Here is a 25792-nt window from a genome sequence, read left to right as displayed (position 1 = left end):
GGGGGGGGGGGGTTCTTTAGAGAAACCTGCCAGCAAAAAGCAAAGAAATTTGGCCAAAGTAACGTAGCGGCTCTTTAAAGTCAACTGAGTTAGCACATTAAAAGAATAGTTGTGAAGCAGCTTCTGTGTCTTTGTTGGAGCAAGTAAGCTACAGTAAATAGTTCCATATTTATCTTTGAACTGCAGTTTCTTAACCAGGTTGGAGGGATTCAGTTCAGGACACTGCGGACTGTTGGGTGCTTTTTTTTTCTTTCTTTTGTGTTCAGCGCTTTGACTCATTTGAATTCTGTCGTCCGTCTCGGGGAGTGCACTGTCAAAATCTCAAGCCATCCCTCTGTTTAAATCATTCTTCTTTTAACCATTGCAGTTTTCACACAAAATAGTGCGATTGGCGCGGGTGGTTGTGGGAAGGCAGCATCTGCTGGTGGATGCTGGTTTCTATTCCCTGTGGGCTCTAGGTGTGATGGAGCAGTTGGGAGGAGGTGAGAGCTGCAGCCTGACTAACTTGGCCAGCTTCCCTTGTGGAGGTTGAGCTCAAATGGAGCACACTGTTCAGTGTGCTTCCATCTGTCAGGTGTGTTTGTGTCCGTCCTCAGTTGTTGCTTTCTATGTTTCTCTTTCAGTTTTTTGGCCTCCCGCTATGGAAGTATATTGACGACAAAGGATTTGAGAGAGCTCAGAATGCATTTGAGTGCATCTTAGTCAGCGTGCAGGCAGGGATTTGTATCGCAGAATTGGATTTGTGCGTGAGGGGGGGCGGACTCTTGAGCCTAACGATGATTTGAGCGTACAAGAGAAATTGTGTAACTGCGTTTGAGCCAGGGACAGGGACAGGGATTCTGTAGCTCGTAATGATCAAAGCTGCTTGTGCTCATCTCTGAATACCATGAGCAGAGGGTCATCTGTTCAATTTCCTTCTACTTTCAAAATAAAAGCTGGGTCACTGGTGTTAAGATTAAGACAGGGAACGTTTTATTTTTTGTCTGATAAAATCTCAAATCTAAATGCATCAACACTAACATCACCTGCGTAAGTAAGCCTCACAGTCATCGATGTCCATCCAAGTGTTCAGAATCTTTCCCGGTATTCCATGTACGTGCGCCATGGAGAGCTCCATATATACCACATCCAAATGGGAAAAGGTCCACGTACATAGAGGCAGTTTCCAATGGGTTGCGATCATTTTCTTTGCAGCTGTATGTCCAGCAAACACAACACGTTTCTGAGTTCCAGAGAGCTGAAAGGCTGACGGGTCAGAACTGACCAACGGGAGAGCACATGTGAAGATATGTCCCTTGTGCTTTTATTGGGCAGAAAGTGCACAAAGGGCTGCTAAATTATTGTCAGTGGTGCTTTTTACCTACATGGTAACTTCTAACGCTAGTGGGATTTTCTGATCCAGATGTTTTCTCATTTCTTCTTTTTCCATTTTTATCATTTAAAAAAAAAGTATTTCAAAGTAATTTTTGGAACCATTATAAGAAAAACCTGAGTGAGGCTTTTCATTGTCACTCAGAAATCTGATGAGCCTAATATGGGCTGGTTGGGTTTACAGTGATGTACAGTACATGTCTGACTACACGTGGGATGAAAAAATAACTAATGGTTCAAACAACACAAAAATAATAAGTGCATGTCTATGGGATGTGGCTGCATTCAGAATAACAGCATTTTCAGCATTGGCGGGTAGCAAGTAAGAGGATCAGCTGGGTCACTAGAATTTGGCCAAACTCGAATCCACACGCCCACAATATCTAAAATTGTAATGTAAAAGCATTTAGGCATAAAATGTGTAAGCCACATGTCCTAAACAGGCTCATGGTTGCCAATCGCGCCTTACAGACAAATATATTACAAAGCTGACTTTATTTGTAATTCTTTTTTTGAAACATTGAGAACAATACAATATCCAGATTTAATTCAATTTTATTTATAGTATCAATTCATAACAAGAGTTATCTCGAGACACTTTCCAGATAGAGTAGGTCTAGACCATACTCCAGAATTTACAAAGACCCAACCATTCTTGTAGTTTCCTCCAGAGCAATCAACAGTGTGACAGTGGCGAGGAAAAGCTCGTTTTAGGCAGAAACCTGGGACAGACCCAGACCTAGACCCAGACCCAGGCCCTTGGTAGGCGGGGTCTGACAACCGGTTGGGGTTATAATGAAGAATGCCATAACAGTCACAGAAAATAGTAGTTTGTAGTAGTTCTTTGTAGTATTTCATGGCATAGCAGGCCACTGTGCGGCATTACAAGGCCCAGCAGGACGTAGCAGGGCTAATTTACATTACCTCATGGTCCCAGTTCCTGTCTGTGATCTAGACCAAAGTTCTCCTTTTCCAACATTCTCATTTTTGTAAATATAATGAACACATTAGATCACAAAACAAGGGGTGCATTACTAGAAGACATATCTCTAATACATATAGAAACAGAAGGCAACAACACAATCATTTAGTTAATTATGGAATATAAAACCCAGTACAATAAAATCAACCCTTGATTACCACTATCTTGACATTCAGGACAATATTCCTGCATGTGGTGTTTGATTGACATAGGACAACCATATTGTCCATAAGACTACAAATCTATTCCTCTGCAAACGGAGTGAAAATGTTGGTCTTTCCATCCGGTAGATTTCATTAACACATTCTATCCATTTTTCAGGGATCAGGGAGGAGCCTAAAGGTGACTTTTTTTTCTTTGTGCAGACTTTAAGTTCAAAAATGGTTGGCAACGGCCACTCAGGATCTCAATGCTCAGCAAAGCAGCTGGAGAAAATTAGCAATGCAATATATTATTATTATTATTATTATTATTATTATTATTATTATTATTATTATTATTATTATTATTGCACTGTCAAATCCAATTCTGCTCTCTTGAGTCGGTGCCTCCTAAATGTTGAATTAGTTTAGTGCTCTGTCATCGATTTACTTTCATATACGTCTTTACCTAGTTCTTCTTTTTGTCCATTGTTTTGACTTTAGCTGGCACTTCATAATCTCTCATCTGTCTTTCACCATTACTGTCCATTTCCCTCCGTCCCTTTTTGTCTTTCCCTCTCTTCTTCCTCGCGTCCTTTGTCTGCCTCTCCTTGTCCCTCCCACCCCGCTGGGCAGGGAGGCCCTTTGATGCAGGGCTGATATCTATTCACGCGGGTCATTCATCAGCACTGTGTCGCTCTTTAAGCAGCGAGCAGGAAGCCAGATCAATAAGATGGCTGAATGGATGGATCTCTTAAGATTCCTCCTCCAGCCTGGAGAGATAAGGCTTTTTTTTCTTCTTTTTTTTTTTGGTATGGATGGCAGTTTAAACAGTCTCACAGGGTGGGCGGGGTCGATGAATAAAGATCTGAACACATCACAGCTGGTATTAAAATTGGCAAAGGCATTTAGATTGAAAATGTGGTCAAACTTTGGAGAAAAAATTTGCGAGGGGTCTCCCTGGAAGACCCATATGTCTAAATAAGTTACGCTTCAATTTAAATCCTATTCCAACCCCTTGAAAAATCTTAAACAAAAGAAGAAAAGGGATTTTATTCTCCACTTTTCCTGATGTCTTGTGTGCACACAAACAGCCATTTTAGCAGTGATGACTTGAATGTCTCTTCAGTAGGCAACAATTATTTTTCTATTTCGCTATACTATATAATGAATACATGCATGGTGTGCTTTCATAACTTGAAATAGAACCCAATTAAAATCATTTGTATTGTTAACCTTTTTCTTCTGCCACATTCAGTATGTGTAAGTAATGTGAAAACGGTGTTCATTGTATAAATAGTAAATTAGATCATAAATATTCCAGCGTGCCGCTGTTTGGATTAATCTTTTCTCAGCTGCATTGGCAGTGATCACAGACAGCACTGAGTTTGTATTATGGGGATGCGTATTCTGCTTTAGTTTGTTTTAATGAATGTGAAATGTGGCTTATAAGTCTGTAAAACCCTAAATAAACATATGGTTAAATCTTAGCCTAACCATACATGTATTTTGTCTCATTGAGACCTTATAATTCAGTGTCCTAGTGTGAGACTTTGTGTTCACACATCAGAATTGAGCTTCCCTCAATGACAGAAATTCGCAAATGTCTACTTTTTACAGTGGATGTTTTTTACCGGCCGAAAATCTGAGATGATGTTTGGATCACTGGTGTTTAGGTGCTTTGCCCACTTGCTGTGGACACTTTGCTTATCAGCAGCCAGTTGCCAACACTGACGTGAGCTGAAATGTAGGAAGTCTGGCCCGCAGAGCCGCAGGGACGCCGACAGGAAATCAGCAAACACTCAGGGAAGGAAGCAGCGTTTGCAGGAGATGTTTTCTCTGATGTATTTGTCGCACACACACACAGACACTCTCGCTCTTTTTTATTCTTGTGGGTTTTTCTTACCTGTCGTCCTCACAGCTTCCTACATGCAATTGTAGCAGCACACACACACACACACACACACACACTCAGTGACACTTGTAACTTAGCAACCTCTCCAATACATGTCATCCTTGCCTTCATCGCCTTAAGGTGATTTTTTTCGAGAGAGCAAAGAACTCTGAGATTCTTTGTGTATTTGCCTAAATGTGGAAAACAATGAACCTTTTGTAGGAAAACAAAACATGAAGTACTCAACCACAAATGTAAAAATGTAAAAAAAAAAAAAAAGTTTCACAGTGCCAAAAGATCCTGGCTGTGAGCAGACCGAGCCAAGCTCAATAGATTTGAGGTTGAGCGCTGTTCTGGGGAGTCTGCTCTGGATTTTCTCTGCAAAAGAGGCGTGACCAACGGGCAAAGTTCAAATGACCCTACGCCATTGGATAGTCCTTCAACCAATCAGACCAACGATCCGGCACCACCCTGGAAACAGGGACCAATAATCAAACTCTGAAACGGTCTTATTGTGTGGCGTTCCCTTTAAAAAACTGACCTTAATTAATGGGATTCATTTATGTGGTATCTCTGAAAGGAACAGACACAGGAGTGAATTCGAGCACTGACCATGTTCAACCAGCCGTTTATTGCAACAAATACACAAAACAAGCTGCTTTTTAAAGTGAAGGGGAGTTTATTTAGCTTCAAAATCATTCAAACGACCTATCATACTTTAATATAAACCTGTCCTCTGCACACATTCTATATATCCTAAACTTTGGCATATCCATTTAATGCTTTTGCACATCCTCTTTTTTTTAATATTTAGTATGTATGCACCAACCACCGAGGAAATTCCTTGTTTGTGTTACTGACTTGGCAATTTATCCTTTTCTGATTAAATTTATAATGTGTATGTATGTATAACTTATCATCTTTATTATATGGTTAATGGTAATGTTGGCTGCAGTGGTCTGTACAGTATAGACAGGACACAATGCAGATATACGTTAAAGAAACATTCAAAGCCGTATTCACCACAGCTTATGACATGTGGTCCACATTAAATAATGATGCAGAGCAATGTGATCACCTTTTCTGCCAAGCCCTGTCAGACCAAAACACACATGAACATGCATTAGTTCTACGCAGAAAATCCAATTGATCCAAGTATGGCAGAAAGTGATACACATGGCCATGCACTTGTTAGCTTCAAACGCTCCCCGGATTCCTCGGCTCCGTCAAACAGTCTCTTTCTCCCTTTCTGATTGGTGTCTTCCTCTCCACCGTCTGTCCACAGCTGCTTCCTGTCCCTGCTCCTCGTGGCCGCCGTGGTGTGGAAGATCAAACAAAGCTGCTGGGCGTCACGGCGACGAGAGGTAAGTCATAGACTCAAGCTGACAACTAATCTAGATTTTGGCTACTCTGGTAGGTAAATTACCAAAGCACAGCTGCTGTGTATATACATTTAGCCCGATGTTAAGCACCTGGAAATATTAAGGTACTCGGAGGCACCTTGTGTAAATGGATCCTACAACATTGCAACATGTATCTCTTCTAGAAAAGCTCCAATATAAGTTTTTATAGTTGGTAGTGTAAGCTGAATTACTCTGATGGGTTTTGCTTTCTATAGTTGAACTGAAAATGTGTGTTCTCAAGTCACCAAGGTTTATGATCAGAAACATTTTAAATAGAGAACAGTTTTTGTCTCGACTTTAGTCCGTCCAAGACTATTTTTTACCCTCAAGCTGCAAGATGCCCTGTATTGTTTCCTTTCTTCCAGCTGTTAGTTGTGGAGAAAATCAAACACAATAACTGACATGTAGTTAATTATTTTGCTACCCTTAAAACTTTCAGTAACTACTATTTTTCTTATGGATAGAGAATTGCATGAGACTTGGACTTGGACTTAGTTTTGTCCAAAGAAACCCAAATACATATAATTGTAAACCAACCAATCATTTCAGCAATTATTGTGTAACATCTTCTTGCTAATAGCTAAGCTACTGTATCGAGACGTTGTGCCGGTGTATTTTCTGCCTTGGAGCTGTGCTAAGAAAGTTAGCTAAAAAGGAGACTCATTTATGTAGCCAGAAAACATTGTTGCAGTCACATGGTATCACATCCTTACGAAACCTCTACAGAGTACTCCAAATTACTGTATCTTTATGTGGTCTTGCTAACTTGTTTGTTAGCTAGCTAGAGAGTTTCCTGGTTGCTAAGAATATGACTCAGACTGTGAGAGACACTAGAGGCTTGTTTAGAGGTCTGAAGTTTGAGACTGACCCCATAGAACGACTGTTAGATTCTTAGTCTTGCCTTATGATCAAAACATATTCATTTGTGGTGCAATTTGCATGGAAAAGACAAACAAGGTGAACATGCTAGATTCAGATCTGGAGCGGGATGAAGAGATTTGCAACGTAGAGGTGTAACGAGAGAGTTGGAGGCGCGTGTGCTGAGGCTCTGCACTAAGGCCTAGTGAAGGAGATGCTATAGTCATGGTTGCTCATGGCACACCACAGCCTTTTGGCCAGTCAATTAATATTTTTCAGAAATTGTAACGCGGGCCACTGCCAAGGGCTCACGGGACCTACATGGGGCACACACTCTCACTGGGGGAGCTAGAGGCCGCCCTCCGTTTTAATAGTTTATAATTTAGGCCCTACCTTTGGGCAGAACCAAGGTAGCTGTTCCACTGTCTACGCTAAGCTTAGCCTACTGGCTGCTGGCTCTGGCCTTTTATTGGACCGACTAAATGAGATTGGTACCGAATGTCTCCTCCAGCAAGCGAATGAGCGCATATCCCAAAACGCTCAACTATTTCTTTTTTAATGGGATATTTCCCCAAAGCTAGACCAGCTTTCTGCGGTACCTGCTGCCACTGGGAATAATCGAAGGGGGGGGGGGGGGACACAGGAGTGATTTTTCTATCAGTGCAGACAAATGTGTAGTAGTAGATTTTGGAATCAACCAGTAGTATATTAATCCTATTGATAATTAGTTCATTGATTGTATCCATTTGTGCATGTCACACAACTCCCCACAACCGAACAGAGAGGAGTCAACAGTTTAATTACTGGAGCAAAGACTCTGGGCGTTCACTTTGAGTCGTGGGAACAATACATCAAGCCTCAATCTATTCACTTTTGTGTTTTTTTTATCCTCATTTGAAGTGCAGCCATTTCCCTGACAGGCTGTACTAGGAGCCTAACACATGCTTTGATCTCGAGCCGGCTCGATTGCTGTGATGTTTTTTAAGACTACGCAAAGAAAACCTGAAATTACATGAATGGCAGATTATTCAACATACAGCAGCACAAATGGTGAACGGGACAGAGGCCGAGCTCGCGTTGTTGTCTGGCTCTTTCTAAAAGGATTTTATTTATTAAATTTAAAGACTGTGTTATTTTAAGCATCAAATCGTTCATTAGAATTGCGCAAACTTTTTGAATATGTTCGATGCAGCTAAAAAAAAACACAATGACACACAGAACAGTAGACATTTTCATGTGTCACTTTTGATTCAAGCAAGGTAATGTAATCTGAATACTAACTGTCCAGAGATGCATAAATGAAGTGCATATCCATTAAAAACCTGCAAATGTGTAAATAATACAAAGTTCCTGGACATCTATGAAAACCACAGAACACTCGACATTTCCAAAATTTCCTTTTAGGACATTTCATAATTTAATTTCCCTCTGTCAGTCATTGTAAGTACATTACAGTACCCGTAATTATTAGGCGGGGTGTCTTTCAAGACTCATTGAGTCCACCGAAAAAAAATCAACAAATTTTTTTAATAGGACTGAACAGCAATCTGCCAAACTGTGGGAGGCATTGCAGGGTTCACAAAGCTTTGAAAATGATAGACAATTTTCAGGGTTTTTAAACAATTCTGTAAAGTTAAAAATAAGCAGGAAAAAAAAGAAATTCACTTATTGATTCGTAGGAGAGAAAGTCTTAAATCAAGCTGTCTGTATCATACCTGTGTATCAGGAAACAAGCTTGTTAATTATATTTTATGCACACATTTTAACAATTTATTAAGTCCACTTGAAAAGAATAATCTACAGGAACATAAATATTGTAGATGCAGTAAAATACATTCTATACAAAATCATGGCCATTGCCATACAGCAGGTCTTCATACTATTAAGCATACACCTCTGATTTTGGGTATAAGTAACAGTGCCTTTGCCATATTTGGCAGCTGCCAATGATGGCAGACCGAGCACAGGACTTTGTTAGCTGTTGAGACCTCTTTAAAGGCATCCCAAGCTGGCAAAGCCATTTTACAACCAGCCTGTGTGTGTGTGTCCTAAGCTGCCAAATATGAAAACAAATAGTCGGCACCTATAGCCTAGCTCTGACATGGTGTTAGGAGTGGTTGGTTTTTAGTGGCCCCGGTCAAAGAAGCTTCCGCCATGCTAGGCTCAAAGGTGCATGCAACCTCGAACATGAACGCCTCACCGGACTCCTCATTGATCACAACACCACCTGGTGTGTTAGCAAGCAGGCGTGAGAGGGAGAGTTACTTTTGCAGTGCTGAAACTTTGATGGTTTTACACAAGAAGGGGAGAAATGGTTTGATGTGTCTTTCAGTATTAGATCCACTATTCTGTCATGACATGCTATAAGCATTCCCTTGTAAGCATGGCAGCCAATCAGGACGGGTGGTCATGTTTCAGTAATCTGTTCTGTAGTGTGAGGCAAACATTGAGGGACTTGAGTTGCAGGAAACCAGACAGAAAGGTTGAGTCTAGTAGGAAGAACTTTTAATATAATGACACACGCACAGACACACACACTGCGCTGTTATTAAGGCAGCTTTATTTGTATAGCACATTTCAACAGGGCAATTCAAAGTGCTTTACACAAAACCAGTTAAAAAATGAAAACTGATAAAACACAAGAAGAAAAGTTACAGTGCAGTATAAGAAATTAAACATTACAAAAAGCAGGCATCCTGACAAAGCTCCCATGTGATTGGTTTACCTTCTAAGATGACAGCAGCCACAATAGATTTGCTCGGTTTATAATGAATTATAATAATTATAATTTACTCCTTCATACTTGGCACTCTTCATTGCACTCTTGCCTCAACCTGTCAATATTGTTTCTGTTTATAGTGTGTATATGTTGTTTGTTTTGTTGTTTTGTATGAGTAAGCTCATTGTGAGAAATGATGATCCAAAGCAAAATTCCTCGTATATGTCCTCCATACCTGGCAAATAAAGCTGATTCTGGTTCATTGTCCTAGTAACTGGGATGTAGCCATGACAGAGGAGCAACTGGCCTGACGAGCTGGTTGGCTCGGCGGCAAACCTACTGAGTGTTATCCAGCTGTTGCTAACTGGCTAACTAGCCGACTGACTGACTGAGCTATTTATAGCAGGGCTAGCATGGTGCAGCTGGTCAGCTACATAAAGTGATGTGGAAACAATGAAAAGTCCCAGTTTGAGTGGCTGAAAGCGTGTGTGCATGTGGGAGTGTGTTTCTCTCTGCGTGTGTTTCGGTTTCTGTCTGTGGACACACAAGCCATTGTTGTGCTCAATGTGAATATTTTGTGGTGGGCCGTTTTACACTCGGCGCAACAGCTGAAGAGCCTCTCGGCTGTGACCTCGACCAAGAGTGCTGTCATCACCCTCACCTCTGGGTGCCTCTTAACGCCCCCCTTCACCTGCTCCCACTCAGCCCTCTCTCCATCACACACCCACTGTTGTCCAGCTGGAGTCTCTAAAGGCTGCTTAACAAAATCAGCACTGGACCTTTTGTTAAAAAGATAGGGGGGGGGGGGGCAACAGGAAACTCCGGGGCCAATATTTAACTCTCCAAAAGCAGGGTCTGCAAAAATGCCTTCCATGTATTCAGCTTGGTCTCCCCTAGTAAAATAAAAATATTTACTTCACATGGTAGCAGAAATTTTACAAAAAATCTTAATGTAGGGCTGCCCAATATATTGTCATCGCAATATCAACTGGCGCAATAAATACATCGCAAAAGACACTTTTTGTGTTAGTTGAAAGAAAATATCAGCAGAAAACTGCACTTTAAAATCAGTTTTTCCTTCTTTTTTTAATGGTGCCTTTTATATTCAATCCAATGTTTAGTTTGTTCAGTAACAGAATACTTGTAATCATTCCCTTTCAGTTTCAATTTCAACAAATCATCTGTTGTTTTTTAACAGAACTAAATTTACCAAGATTCTTTGGGCCGTGGTTCGGTGGGTTCCGTGCCGTCGTCCGTCGGATTGGCCGGCGGCCTTCATTTTGGCCGGCCTGACATCCAATCGGATTAGTGGAGTGCTAACCTGGATACGAGAGGCGGGATGAGCGTGACTCGAGTCTCTCAAAATATGACGAATCTTGTAAGCTGACCTTTGTGGATCTGAAGTGAAGACCGATTCAGCAGCTGCGCGGCCTCTTTCTACTTTAAATGTTTTCAAGAACACGTTTTGGGGATTTACATTATTAAAAAAATTAGATCATATTGTGAACGAGCCACCATGACGGTCTGGCTTTGAATTTCTGGAGAAACCAGACCCACGTGATGCGTTCGTCCAATCAGCTGCCGGTTGTCATTTTTGGGCGCCGCCTGCTGTTATGGAGACATACAGTATTACGTCTAGTCGCTTTGGTGTGTTCCGATGCACTTTTGTGACCAACTTGGGGAGACTGATCGGTCCAACTGCCTTTCAGCCGTGGGTCGGCCGTCTGGTCGGTGGGTCAGGGGCTTTAAGTGGCGTCAGTCAGTCATGATGGGACCCTGACGCGTACATCCTTTCAACACGCCGGGCACTTTTGTAAAGAATCCCAAGCGTATAAAAGCCAGTTAACAGATATAGTATTGCATTTTAATGCCGCGAGATCTGAAACACAGAGGTGAATATCAGTGTTACACAAAGTAGGCGTGTTGCCGTCATCATGTTAGTCAATTGTGCAAAACAACCAATTCATCGAGCACAGGTAACTTTTAGTACCTGCATATCAAACAGCTAATGGCGACAGTAATGACCCGTCCTTACTGTAAGAATGAATATCTCCCTCCTGGAGATGGCTGCACTTAAAGAAAGACCCCCCCCCCCGCAGAGAACAGCCGACTCAGAGGGGAGTCCTGTTAATGATTCTCTATGTGACATCTTTGTCCTTCATAGAGATAGTTGCTCTTTTGCTATTATTTATACATTATTATTATTATGCTATAATTATCATTTGACCGTATTCTGAAAGTCAACAAATGATTTTGTTTTGGTTAGGAAACTAGTCCTGTCCAAAAATATTGTAATTCCATTTACATTTCTTTTTAAATGCAAAAAAGATGATGAAGGCGTTTAGAAAAAGAAAAGAACAGTGATGTGGGTATGTCTAAATCCTGGATGCCGCCACTGGCCCGAACTTGTGAAAAGTTTGTTACTTTGTATTGCAGATGTTGAGTCCCATTCATGCTGGGATTCCTTTTTAGAAATACTCCGCAGTTGTTTTTTGCATCCCGTGTCCACCTTGCCTCCACACACACACACTCAGTGAAAAAAGTCGGGTTCTATATGCATGAAGAAACTCCCATAGTCGTATTGAGAAGTATTGCTTTTCTGAACTTACCAGACTGTTTTAACTCTTCAATCATTAGCCTTTACCCACTTAGTCATTAAATCCACGTTAATGATGATTATTTATCCAAAATGTTTTTGTGAAAGCACCAATGGTCAACACTACAATATTGTTGCGATAGTGAGGTAATTGTACAAAAATACTGTGATTTTTGTATTTTCTCCATATTGCCCAGCCCTAATTATAAGTAGGGAAAAACCACACCAACCAAACTATATTACAAATCAAGTAAGTTAAATAAAAAAAAGCTTGAATTGTGCAGTTGAAGCTGTGTAGGGACCTAGAATGAGCTTTAACTATGATTACCTTGTCCTCCTCATGCAGAAGGCCCAACACACATAGCAGAGCAGCCTTCATGCACACACATGCACTGGGTAAACACACGGTGGTGCAGAATTAAAGCTTATCATGTTTTTCTACGAGGCCGACTCTCTCGTCGTTGCTGCTCTGTTCTTCCCTCCAGGCTTTGTTCCCACGTTCATCCCGGGTTTCTTCGTGTTACTCGGTGCTTGCATCAGCTGTACAGTGACGCACGTTTACAGCTAATTATGCCCACCGTCACCTCACTTAGGTAGGGTGCAATGAGGAACGGGGGCCATTGCATTTAATGTGTTCAGTGCAGGGTCACAGGGATTTAAGGCCGTGGCCCTGATCCTTGTACTTGTTACTCCTGGCGTCTTGCCACCTGACTGACAGAAGTCTAAGCATACTGTGCTGTCACAGTCACTGTAAGTTGCTCTAGATAGCAGTATTAGCTTAAGCCCTAAAATGTCAACGTCACTGTGAGCTGCTCTTAAGAAATGCTGTAGAAACACTGCTCGAAATCAACTTTTCTGAGATGGCTTTTTTTTTTAAATTTTAATACCAACTCGCCCACACAGTTTCTTAAAATAAAGCTGTTAATGAGTCATTGTACTTATTCCGTTATTTATATTCATTTGTTCTCATGTTTTCAGTCCTAGCGCTTCTTCTCAAAAAGATTGGTTGTTGTAGAAACTATCCATAGCTTTAAAGTAGTGTGATTTAACCCTCAATGTAAGAAATCCAAGAAAACCTTATGGCCAAATGTACTGCAAGGCATTAATGATAAAAAATAGTCAATATGTTTTACTTCAGGTGGACCACCCAAAAAGGGAAGGTGGCTGCTCTCATGTGCACAGGGGACAGTACTGCACATACATGAAGATCCTGTAACCCGTGCCCATGACCAAGCTGTTTGAGTTGCTCTGTGTTCTTGATGATGCTTTCCACCACAATTCATTTTTACTCTCACATTGGCAGGTTTTCAGGTGTGAATATCAAACACTGACTAGAAATAAGAGTAGGACTGTATTATGGGGTCCCATTTACTGTGGTAGCAGGCTAACACCTGCTGGGACTGGTGAAAGGTTCATGGAACAGCTCTGAGCCACCCGTTGGGGTCTGTGTGCTTGTCTGCGTGTGTTTCAAAGTGTTTGGGTGCATGTCTTTCCTTATGTGTGTGTGTTTGCTGTGAATCTGTTTGCATACATGTGTGTGCGTGCATGCGTATATTTTTGTACTGTCTGATTTGAAGTCAAAGACTTTCTTTCAGACCTGACAGTCCCTTTTGAAGGAGCTGGAGCTGCCAGATGGCATTAGACAGACCCAACCAAAGCAGCCATTTTGTGCCAAAGAAGGCGCCGGCCTTTTAGTCCGAATATGCTCCACTGCAACTTGAGCAACCCTCGGTCAATGCTTGTTGGTTATTCCTACACGAACATTTGGGTACAGAAGGTATTTTGTAGCAACCGTTCTGAGCAGTAAGATATGTGACTTTTACATCTTCATTTATTGGGGCTTCTATTTACACATTAACCATGTGTGTATGTATGTGTATATATATTTGAATATATATGTGTATGTACATATATTTATAGAGAGAGATATATAGAGAGAGAGAGACACTAAGTCATAAAAGTCATAACTTTCTCTTATCAGCAGTCAACAACTCCAGCAGCACCTGCAGGTTTCAGACACAGCCTAGCCAGTCTGCAACAGACACACACTTCTTTGAATAGAAAAGAGCAAGGCAGCTAATTAGAGCAAAGATCCAGCAGAAGCATCCTGTGGCAGAGTAATATATCATGATGCAAAATACTGTAATAGTTGTGCCGCTTTAACGTTCACTTTTTTTGCCTCGAGACAGATATTTTGTGTTTCACTCGATTGTCGCACCAAAGGAGATTTTGGGCCAGAATCTGAGTTATGAAAAGCCTGAACTTTCAGCACCTGGCCGTGTAAGAGTTGAGTCAAAAGTACTGATTCATAACGAGGGCATTCAAAATGTTATTGCCTAACTGGTGGTGCACAGAACTGTTATTCTTTGACGTTTAGTGTTTCCACAGTGGTCCTTTTGTTCCTTTTCTTCACCGGCATCTCATCCTGTTACATCCCCTCCTTTGTTGCTGTATCTCCGCAAAAATATCCTCGTATGATGACAGCATGTGTATTTACCCGCCATCCATCATCGCGCTAACACAGATATACATCACACCTAACTTGACATATATTAGACATGTACTACACCCTGAGGTATTGACAGAAATGCAGAATGTGATAATGTCTCTGATTGTTGCCGTGGCATCCCGCATGATTAACTGTTGTAGGTTATTTACACTATGCCCGAGGCAGACCGCCGAGAGGCGGCAGGGAGAGAGAGAGCGGCATAAACGTCTCCAGATACCCTCCCATATTTATTACCCCATTAAGCTGCCCTGCTCCTTCCCCTTACCATAAATATGAATGTCAACCAAAGTGTCAAGGCTCAGGCCCCTTTTAGAAATACCTGCTATTATGTCATAAAACGAGTGGAAAGCTGCTCAATGGCCTGTGATGTGTAAACTTTTTTTTTTTTTTTTTTAGTTTTTTAATCAACTGTTTCCCAGCTCAGGTTGTGGGGTGTTAATGTAGGCTGGACAGAGGTACAGCTTCCTGAAAAGTCCTCGCCCTGAGCACACACGAATATTCCCCTGCAGGGAGCCAACCGCCACTGTTTCACTTCTCCCTTTGATGATTCTGTGAGGCAAAGTATACAGTCCACACATAAAGGTTTCTAAAGTACGGGAGCAGATCAAAGGAAAGATCTGAGGCTTTAACAAGACAGGTTGCTGTGAAAGCGCTCCGCTCTCTGAAGTAAGACTTCTCACGGCTTTATTTACCGGTTAGTTCACCTGTGAAAAGGCACCAAATGTACTGTTGTCATCTTTATTGTAAACCGTTTCTGATGAAAACAGTGACGTTTGGTACTTACTGTATGCCAGTACCCCAGATCAGTGGTTCCCAACCTTTTGGGTCTGAGGTACCCCCACAGCCCTGTGGGATTAAACCCCTTCATCAATTCCCAATATACTGTATTATACACATATATGACTCTATTCATATAAAAGTGGATATTGTTTTACTATTTAGCTTGGTTTGTGGTCGTACTACTAGCCTACTAAGTAACTAACTTTACTTTTACTGTAAACAATTGCAACCAGTCATCCACCACTAAAAACATGTTCCCCTCCCTCTCACTTAATTGGAAGTTGCTTTGGATAATAGTATGTGCTAAATGACATGGAATGTAATAATATCAATTACCAACCTACAAAGCATTTCTGCTGATTAGCTACAGAAGTAACACTGTAACAATAACGATGATTCAGCCTAATCAAAGCTGGTCTTTACCTGTTTAACAAGATAAATACAGAGTTCAACACATGCAATAGTTGGACACACTTGGTATCCCTTGAAATGCTGACGTATTTTGTTGTAGACAGTACTCTTTGTGGCTGAGACACGGGCGAAAGAACGTCCCTTTACACTGGTGGCCAGATAACCAGCGCTCATCTTGGATCACCGGTGCAGAGGGGGAGGACAAATCAGAAGTGGCAATAAAGTGTTAAACGGCTCCGCGGCTTCGTCCTCTGCCACCGTAAACTGCTGACCATCGTCGTCTTCCCGGTGAAGCAGTCCGTGTCACGGAGCTTCCTCGCCTCGTGCCGTCCTCTGTTGTCTGCCCGTGTCCCACTCCCGCCTCCTTCGATGGAGAGAACCGTGTGAACTCTGACCCTGTTTGAAGCTTTCAGCAATCCAGACTGCTCCTTACACATACATGAGCACGTGCATGCTCCCTCCTCTTCTCGTCAATGCACTACTGTGCTACAATGACACACTGTATACGAATGCATACATATTAATACAATGCTTGAAATGCATCTAGAAAACAGATGAACAAAACAGATTAGATTAGTCAGTGCCATCTAAAATGAGAACCCTGCTGCCTGAATGTTTAATAAATTCCTCCTTGCTATTAAAAAAGGATTTGGCATCCTTGGAGGTTTAAACACCTCAGTGTTCTACCACCCTGAAACCAGGTATGTGGACTAGAGCTGGGCAACATGGCGAAAATCAAATATCACAATATGTTTTTCCCAAGTACATCGATGTCAATATCGCAGCGATATTGTTGGTATGACTATTGATGGTTTCACAAAATATTTACCCAGTGAGTTTTTAGATACATAATCATACCGTTATGAGGAAAATATGTGACCCTGAATATTGCGATAACGATTTTACTTACTTTATAAATTTACAGATATTAAAATGCACTTGGTTCTTATTCTTGTAAAATAAAACCAATTGCTTGTTGAATTTCAAACAAATTTTTAAGCGAATCATTTCTAACATTCTTTTACACATTGAATTGACAATAACAGGCACCACAAAAAAAAAAATGACAGGTTAAAGTGCAGATTTCTACTGATATTTTCTTTTAACTAACATTGTATTAAAAAAATTACAAAAAAATTGTATTGCAGCCTTAAGTCGACAGAATGACTAAGTGGGTAGGGGGACCGCTAGAACAGTTTGGTAAGCAGTAATTTAGCCTTTGAAACCAGGAAGCAGGACTTACGTCATCCAAAAAGACGATATCTAGTCCTATTAAATCAATCTTGATATGATATTGATATATTGCCCGGTCCTAATATGAACCTCACCTGTAATACATAGGCCTGTCTGTAAATGTTCAAATCTTCATAATCAGTCACAAGTCTTCCTCCGAAGCATTCCCAACAACTTCTTGTCATAAACCCACAATCATACAAGCCCACACTCTCAGACACACATTAACCATTCAGCGAGCTCACTCACACTCTCCTCTTGCACACTGCCGAGTTCTGCAGCAGATGGTTCGGTGTGAAAGCGCAGTAGAGTGGGAGAGATTGGCGCCGCTATCCCCTGAATAAGCACAGCCCTGGAATATAATGAAGATATCACTGAGCACGTAGAGTTCCACATCAAATTAGTTTCCCTGAATCATTTGTAATGATAAGGACGATACTCTCACTGGCGTAGCTGCTCCTGCCCCGTACCTCCAGTCCCACAAGCAGATGGCTAGATGTGAATGCAGTTCACACATGAGCGAGGAAGAAAGAAATAAAACAATCTTTCCACCTTTATTTTGCAGCTGTTCCCCCCTTACGAAGCACTTCTCGATGATGCTCTGTTATACATTATCGTTTTAGAATCATGGGAATACACTGTGGCTTTGTGCAGCTCCACTTCTGCTTGCCAGCCTGGATGCATCCCCTGATTTGATACACACGACCTAAACTTTATGTGCCACAATGTTTACATTCTTTAGGGCAAATGCACAAAAAGAAATTGTCAAGAAAGCTAACCCAACAGAACTCAGCCGAGTGTGGAGAACCCATTCACTACAGCTTAATTACAAGTAGGAGTAACAGTGAATTTCTGCCAGCTACGATATCTCCCAGTTTCTGAAAAGAACAGTCCACAAACTCCTGCCAAATAGTTGCAAAGCAGCCACGGCCTGTAGTAGAGTGTTAATGAACCCACCATCAACACTGATACAATCATTACAGCTATTTGAAACCTCCCTTCATCCCTTTACTCCACTGCAATGGGCAAACGACCAGAGCCAGTGGAATTAGTTTATGGAACAACGCGGTCAAAACGCCTATTACACTGTCAAAACCACAACAGGTAACTTTCTGCATAGCACGTATCATGCAAAGATGCAGCCCAAAGTGCTTAACAAAACATGATTAAAAACCATAGTGATAACTAAAACATTCTAAATAAAACCAACAGGAACATTTAATAGAAATACCAAAGTGCAAAACGTAACCAGGTTAGATTACCCCACATTCAAAGGCAGATTTATAAGATATGTCTTGATTTAACAACACCAAGGGACTTTGGGGGGGGTATTCAACAGTTTACTTCCATAAAAACAGAAGGCAGCCTCACGACGTCTTTGTGGGAAATATTAGGGACTTCTAAAAGAAAAGCAACGGGAGCTCTGAGAGATACAGACAGATCACACAATAACTAATAATCACAATATTGCTGCTTGTAGCTTAAACCCAAGAGTTTAAACAGATAGTGGACAGTGAGGTTTTTTCTTCTTACTTACTCATTCATATAGATAGGAATGAAACTGCACAAATAGCACATGAAATGTGCTATTTAAAGGGATATTTCTGTCTCAGAGTATGAACATAATACCTTTTTAAATATCTGTATTGTAAAGGTCATATTGTTTGAAACGTCACAGGTGACCCAGATAAAAAAAACACCACGAAAACTTCCCCAGTTGATAACTTAAATCAAGGCAATTCATTTTTGTATAACAAGTTTTCTGAAGTGGTATGCTTAAATATGCAAATGAGGCATTATCTAAAACAAACTTTTGGTGAATTTAGAAGAAATCTGCAGATGACAAGAAGACATGTTATGGAAGCAGAATAGCCCAAAGCCAAAAAAAAATGATTTTCTGCAGATGTGTTAGTCTGTTGGCGGTGCAGTCAGATGAAGAGTGGATACTTTTAATGATGGCTGTATGAGTCCGTTTCCCTTTGAATTCCTAGAGTTGTTTGAGACAGAACAGTCTCTGCTGGGCTCCTTTTTAGTGATGTGGTTTAAGTCAGTATTCCATTGTGTTGCTTATATGTGTGCCGAGAAATTGAAATGTGTCTTGTGCGTTCACCTGTGATATAGTACCGGTATAAGAGAGGTTTGGGTGGGGGCACTGGGCCTGAAGTCAATGAGTTCCTGGGTTTTGGATATATGGGCTACCTGCTCCTTTGGCTGTGCTGTACTGGGTTCCATTTGTACTTGGAAGAAGGATTTCCCAAGGTCAAAGTCGGAAACACCCCCTGACCTTGGATTTCCCCGCTCGGAACTCAGACAACCGCCGAGTACACCGTTCATTTGGAGTTGCTGTTATTTCTTGTTTCCATCGCCTGCATATTCTGAAAACAGCGTTGGGACGGCTTCAAAAAACGGAAGAAGCGATCCCAATGCAAAAGCTTTCTGTCTCATCTGTGACTCACCGGAGCCGACGTCGTGTGTGCCCAGCAGGTTAAAAGATGCATTCTGCAGCACACACGCTCTGCAAACAGTCCGCATACTCTACGTGTTCAAAGTAGCCAAAGCATTAAGAATAGGGACTGAGCTGTGTTGGAATATTAAATTGTGTACAAAGAACAAGAGCCAGGACGATGGGGCACAGTCCTGAGCGACCCCTTAGGCAGCTCCAGTTCCACTGTCATACTGTATGGAGGGGCTGATGTTGATGGCCGTGAGTGTAGTGTTGCGCTGGATGGAGTTATGGGATTAAAAGCTGAGCTGAAATCAATAAACAGGATGTAGGTTTCAGGCTTCTTCAGGTGTTCCAGTACATGATGAAGAGCAAGGTTGATCTGCATTCTCAGCAAAAAGGACCTATAAAAAGATTATTTACATCTGATTTACCTTGTTATATAATATGTACCAAACTATAATCTCTTATTGAGGAAAATTGTCCATGTATCTGTAGTGACAACATGTTAAGCAGTGCAGATAACCTTTTTGGAATAATGTGTGAATGCTCCCAAGTTGTAACAAGAAAGCGTTTCTTTTCCTGTTCTCAATGTGAAAGCATGATAAGACTGCAGAGTTTGAGCCAGCTCAACTTTAGTTTTGGCCTCATTTGCTTAGGACTAACACAGCCCGGGGGCATCCACTAATTTTTACTAATCAGCTCATTTTTTATCATTAGCCCAGACGCCAAGTAGTAAAAATAGAACAGTGTACAAAAAAAAAGCTTTAAAATCCAACAAATTTGTACACGTTTACTTAAGAATCTGTTTCAGTGTTCTGATGACATTGCTGAACGGCTGTTTTTGGAGGTGAGCTGGAGGAATTCACAGCGTAGTGGATGGTTACAGTCGTAAAGAGGTTTACCCAGAGCCCGTCCATCACGTCCCCCCAGACAGATATACTCTGCTTCACCCCTATAACGTCATTGGCTTGGTCGATAATATGGTTCAAGGCATTTCTGTGTTAAATTGGTAACTGAATCTGCCTGGTCTGCAGTATGAAAGGTGGAAATTCAAGATCCCGCAGTGTTTTGTTTCAGTCAAAGGTCCGCTGGTGTTGTTACAGTAATGCCGTGCAGATTGTAGCTGCAGGTTTTTGTCCATTTGGGGAGACTACAGTTAGATAGGGTAATTTGTATATTTTTCTGAAATTGTATGTTTAAATATGTAAATGATTTGGGGTGTGATGAGACATGACACGGGATTGGGTTCACAAAATTAAGACAAGTTGAGATTTTAACACTATTTTACAGGAAACTATAATGAAGAAATAAGAAAAGTGGTCCTTTGTTCAAGGTTCAACAAAGCTAAGCGTTTTCTGGCAGTCACTGACGGTCACGGCCCGATTCCAAAACACTTTAGCTATCTATGAGTGTTTGATTGCTAACGTTAGCTCAAAACGCCATTCAACTGACGGCCTTTGTTGTGTTTGATGCTAACTTGTAGCTAGCAGTGAACCACCTTGGTTAATTAGGTCCATTTTTACTGCGTTGACATTCCAGAAGTCTCTCGTTTGCGACGAGTAGCATACAAGATGCTAAGTGACGCATGCGTGACTCATATCTGCACTCGACTCACATCGGGGAGTGACAGAAACCAAATGTTTTGTGCAGTAGACAGAGAGACATAAAGCTTATTCAACTGTTGTTTCACATTGATCACTTTCAAAAGCACAAATAAATTACCAACACTCAGCAGAGGATTTTGGTGAAGATCGGTGCTCTTTTCTCCTCCCTTTGCACTTTATTAATTGCAGCAACAAGGAAGTAGGCTATTCTAGTGTGGATTTATGACCATTATAGAACTAAGGGATAGTATTTCTCTTTATTATCATTAAAAGTAAAGTTAGGTTTTGCTGTCCGCTTCTTGACTCATTTTAAGAGTCTGCGCGCCAAAGCGCACACTGCGGGTGTGCACGAGAAATCTCGTAAATTTGTGGGGACAAGATCTCGTCACGCCTCTACAAACGATGCATTGGCAGCAGATATTAGCAATCTTTCTTCTCAGATACATCCCCCAAATGCCGAGGCCGGGGCAGTAATCCATGAATAGCCCTTTACACATACATGTCTTACAACACTTGTCGGTGGTGTGAACTTTACCCACTTAAAGTGAAGACTCATTTAAGGTCACTTAATAAAACAACATCATCTACGTGAGTTAAATGCACATGTAGACAGATCCTTGTAGATCCAGAGCACATTGGAAGAAATGTGGTCTTGCTGTTTGAAGAGACTGGTGGATCAGTGTTACCATTGTGCGCCCTTGAAAATGGATTCAGCCATGGCCGCACTCAGTAAGAATAATAGTGCCCTTGGAGGCAGACTGTTGAGGCCAGGGTCATTGTTATGGCTCATTGGGACAGTGGACTATACTGGGTTTGTGCTGCAAAAGTGCCACATCACTTCATGGAATATAAAGAATTTGGGATTAGATGTAGAGAAACTCAAATAGCACCATATTCTTGACCAAATACATCGATATATTGCCGAGCTCTACTTGGAAGGCTGATCTCTGTTGGAGACACTCTATTACCTCCTTTGTAACTGTCTCTTGTGCGTTAATAATAGTTCCTGTTTTCTTGCTCTAGAGTGAACGCTTTGCAGAACTCGCCTCCCTGCAACCTCTTCCTCTCGGAAACACACACGCATGTAAATTGAGCTTTTCTTAACGATCGCCAACAGAATGCCACGTTGCTCTCCGGGGAGGATGTTGTACCCCCCGAAGCATTAAGAAATATACAGGTGATGAATTTGCTTTTATTGAATAGCTTATTCGCTGTTAGCATTTTTAATTTTGTCTTCTCAGTCTACAAAAGAAGTAAGGAGGCAAAGACTTTTTACCTTCCTTTTGGCAAACACCTATCTGCTTAGTGGTGGCAAAAAAAGGCCAAAAGTGACCTTGAATAACCTTGCATTGCCAGCTCTATCTCCACAGCACTGTGGAGTAACGTCTGGCCAGACCACACACACATTACAGGGCAAGGAGAAAAATGCTGTGAGTTGTTTGTCTGTCTTTAAACCATTCCCACTCACCTTGGCCGGTGCTAACCTCCGGATGCTGCAAAACAGTCTCAGGAAGGACGTTGTTTTAGTGGAACGTTTGCAGACCCGCAAAAGCTAACGCCACATATAATATAAAATGTTAACTAATAAAATGAGCTGGATACATGGATATACCTTATTGGGTATGATCAGTGTATTGCCGTCTGTACTACGTCCCAGTTAATTAGTAAACGCCGTAAGCATATTTTTTGTTATTCTTAACAATCGTTCACTTGCGAGGATGTCGAGACGCCCAGGCGCTGATTCAGAGCGGAATTCAGAGCCTCCTTCGGCAGCTTCCTGGTTCGGGGGACTTCCCACTAGATTGTGACAATTTTTTCGGGACTACCGCGGGTCACGCTATTGCCGCGGGAGACCCGCGGTACAGGAGTCAATTTCACATGATGATGACTTTCCCTGATGACTTTGGACTTGATTTGGTGGATTTTGCAGGACAGAATTTTTTTTAGGGGTCAGTCACGTGATCAGGATATGACGGGAGAATTTTCATAGGCTCGGGTTAGGAGATATATATATATATATATATATATATATATATGATGCATTACATGATTAGGAAATATATTATCACAGGATCAGGTTTTATTGAATTATCATTTTATTAAAGCCTCAATTTCATTTGCTCCTAACTCTAAGGCCCTAACTCTCTCCAGTTCTGTGAAACGCATTAACGCTAAAAATTATCCTTTTAAACTAATTTCAAACTAATGAAAGTCTGTGCTGCAGCATTTAGATGATGGAACAGTTAAACGCTCCTGTGAAATCAATGCTAATGAAATTCCGTCCCTACGAGTCTCAAGCAGCTTTTCAATGATGCAACAGAGAGTCAGTGATATCAGTGAAGTGATACGTTTTAAGGACTTGAGTCAATACAATATTGTAAAAGCAAATAGATTTTTATCCGTGAGTCGTCACTTCCTTCCGACCAGGGTTGCACATGATATGATAACTTTGCCAACAAGGAAGTTATTGACGTTGTCCTAGCTACAGATTATGATTCAGAGCTAAGGCATTGGGACGAAATATGTGTTTCCTGTGTACGGAGGCAGCAACACCCACTGGGTTCTTTCTAGCGCTCTGAGTCCCCTGTAGATTAACCGGAGCGATGCTTTAAGATTCTATGAGAGCTGCCTTCCATCTCCCCCTCGTCTCTCCTGAGGTCAGCGTTCGCTGCACCACCGCACAGAACAAAGGGCTTACTTCTGAGGTGATCAATCCTGAAGTGAAAGGTAAGGAGAGGGGAGTTAGGATGACGAGAGAGAGAGGAAGAGAGAGAGAGAGAGGGCAGCAGCGGTGAAGGTCACTTGCACATGAAGCTGAGAATCTTTGGAACACGTGCATTGTCCGTAAAGACAAGGCCTCCGCATAGTCAACTTAACAAGAGTCTCCTCGGACCTGACAGGATGCGGATTCATCACAATGTGACGAAAAACCAACCCAGAGCCTCTGCAGCACTGGCAGCCAGCTGCCTCTGCAACAGGGTCAGAAGACGAGCTCTACACGCATGCCAACTCCACAGCAAATATTAGCTTTATTCACTGTGAGGGACATTACCAGCACGCAAAAAATGGTAATCAGCCAACATAAACATTAGTGACAGAATACTAATAATACATGTATGTGTTAGAATGGCGCGTGTTTGGGGTCCTTCTCTGTGTTTGTGAACAAATGTTTGCAGCATTTGGTGTGATTGAATGCTAGTCTCTGGTTGGTTGGATCCGGTTCTAGCTGCTGTCCACATTCTGGTAGTATTTGCGCTGGTGTCATAGCACACTTTGTGCGTGCGTGCGTGCGTGCATGAGTGAACACATGGCTCTTTATCTCTCTGAGTTCCCAAGATGCTGCTAAACCCTGCTAATCTTAATTCCACAGAAATGGTGCGTATAATTAGAGGTTGGATCAGCGCCAGTGTCTCGTTGCCTACGATATATCGGATGGCTTATGATCCCGACCCCACTGCACTGTGTGACCCCCATTCAGCCTAGTAACATCCATCTCAGCTCCATTTCCCTGGAAAGTCTCCCGCTCACATTCAGGGGCAAGCTCTGTTTATACTTTAAGTCCCGGCTGAAAACACATCCTCTGCTGTTGACTATGATCTGTCCTGGTTTCCCCGGCTGGGAACCCTGACTCTCTGACTGTACCGTGTTGACAGGTAGGCTAGCTACTCCAACCTGGTACAGTTATACTGTCTGATCTCAAACTTGTTGGCATATTATTTACCTGTGTGAATGCATGGGAGTGTGTTTCCTTATACATGAAACATCCTTATCTTTTCTGTTGTTTTTACTGACTTGTAAGGTGTACAGAGACTCTCTGGGGGTCTCACCTTCATCTTTTCCTGTTCAGTTTTGCCTGGAAACACTTTCAACATGCCTGCGTGTCGCACAGTCCTTTTACTAGCATGCACATGTTTTCGCTGTGGCTCGAGCCGCGCCTGGGACGTGCATGTCACGCTGGCAGTGTGCAAGCTCCAACCTGTTAACATGGGAGACGAGATGAAAACGGACATGCCACGCAGCTGACCCACTCACGCCACGCAGGCAGTGTGGACAGAATCAGGGGGGGTGATCTGTCCACAAAAAAAGTCACCATCATGCAAACAGCATAGTGGGCTGCAGTGATTTGGCTGTTTTTATGCAAGATCTGGCCAGCAGATAGAAGATCTAGATTAGCTCTAGCTAGATTAGAGCTGGTCCAGGTGTTATTATCTCTAACAGTGTGGTTATCAGAGGAGACTGACAGCCTCTCAAACCGTTTGAACAACATCTACAAATCAGAAATTCAGAAGGTAGCTAAACTCTTGTTTTCTTAAAAATACACCTAGGTTTTAGTTGGACATTGCTTGGCCTTGGTCCAGAAACTGCTTTCTAGCCGATGTGGAATTTCGTCTCCTGGTACCCATAATACCTTGTGTTTTTGGGGCTCCCTTCTTTACAAAAACTTGACTACAGACCACTCATATATTGAGGCGTCCTGTCCAAATGATCATTGGTTAAATTTCTTTACCTTCAATTTTTTTCATTTCTGCTTTTTTAGTGCTTTGATGGACTATTGATTATCATTGTGGGGAGGGGAGAGATTAAGAGGGAGGGTGTGATGGATGGAGAGTTGAACGGCAGGGGCAGCAGGAGGCCGCCGTGGAGAAAGAGGGAGTGATGGAGGTATAAAAGGGAGGAAGGAGAGACAAAAAGATATGGTGAGAGAAAGGGAGGGATAATCGCCCTCTCCCTTGTCAGTATTCACAGCGTGTGTCCTCTGCACCCCCCACCTCACCGACGGAGAGATGAAGCGAGTGAGAAGCCGCTAACGTTGCTTCACAGACGTCAGATTTCCTCTCTCCCTCCC

The 25792-nt window shown here is 41.9% G+C and overlaps 1 protein-coding gene across 2 annotated transcripts in view; it reads left to right on the top strand.

Annotated features, from left to right (window-relative positions):
• The window catches only part of atrn (attractin), a 144937-nt gene that overhangs the window by 92118 nt on the left and 27027 nt on the right, over positions 1 to 25792 (top strand). For both annotated transcript variants that reach the window (XM_034857749.1, XM_034857748.1), the window contains exon 26: positions 5673 to 5751. In XM_034857749.1, coding sequence (XP_034713640.1) covers positions 5673 to 5751 — 79 coding nt within the window. The remainder of the gene's footprint in view (positions 1 to 5672; positions 5752 to 25792) is intronic.

This window comes from Etheostoma cragini, chromosome 20, assembly GCF_013103735.1.
Source record: "Etheostoma cragini isolate CJK2018 chromosome 20, CSU_Ecrag_1.0, whole genome shotgun sequence".
In the NCBI taxonomy this organism is placed as follows: domain Eukaryota; kingdom Metazoa; phylum Chordata; class Actinopteri; order Perciformes; family Percidae; genus Etheostoma; species Etheostoma cragini.
This window is presented reverse-complemented; position numbering and strand designations above follow the sequence as displayed.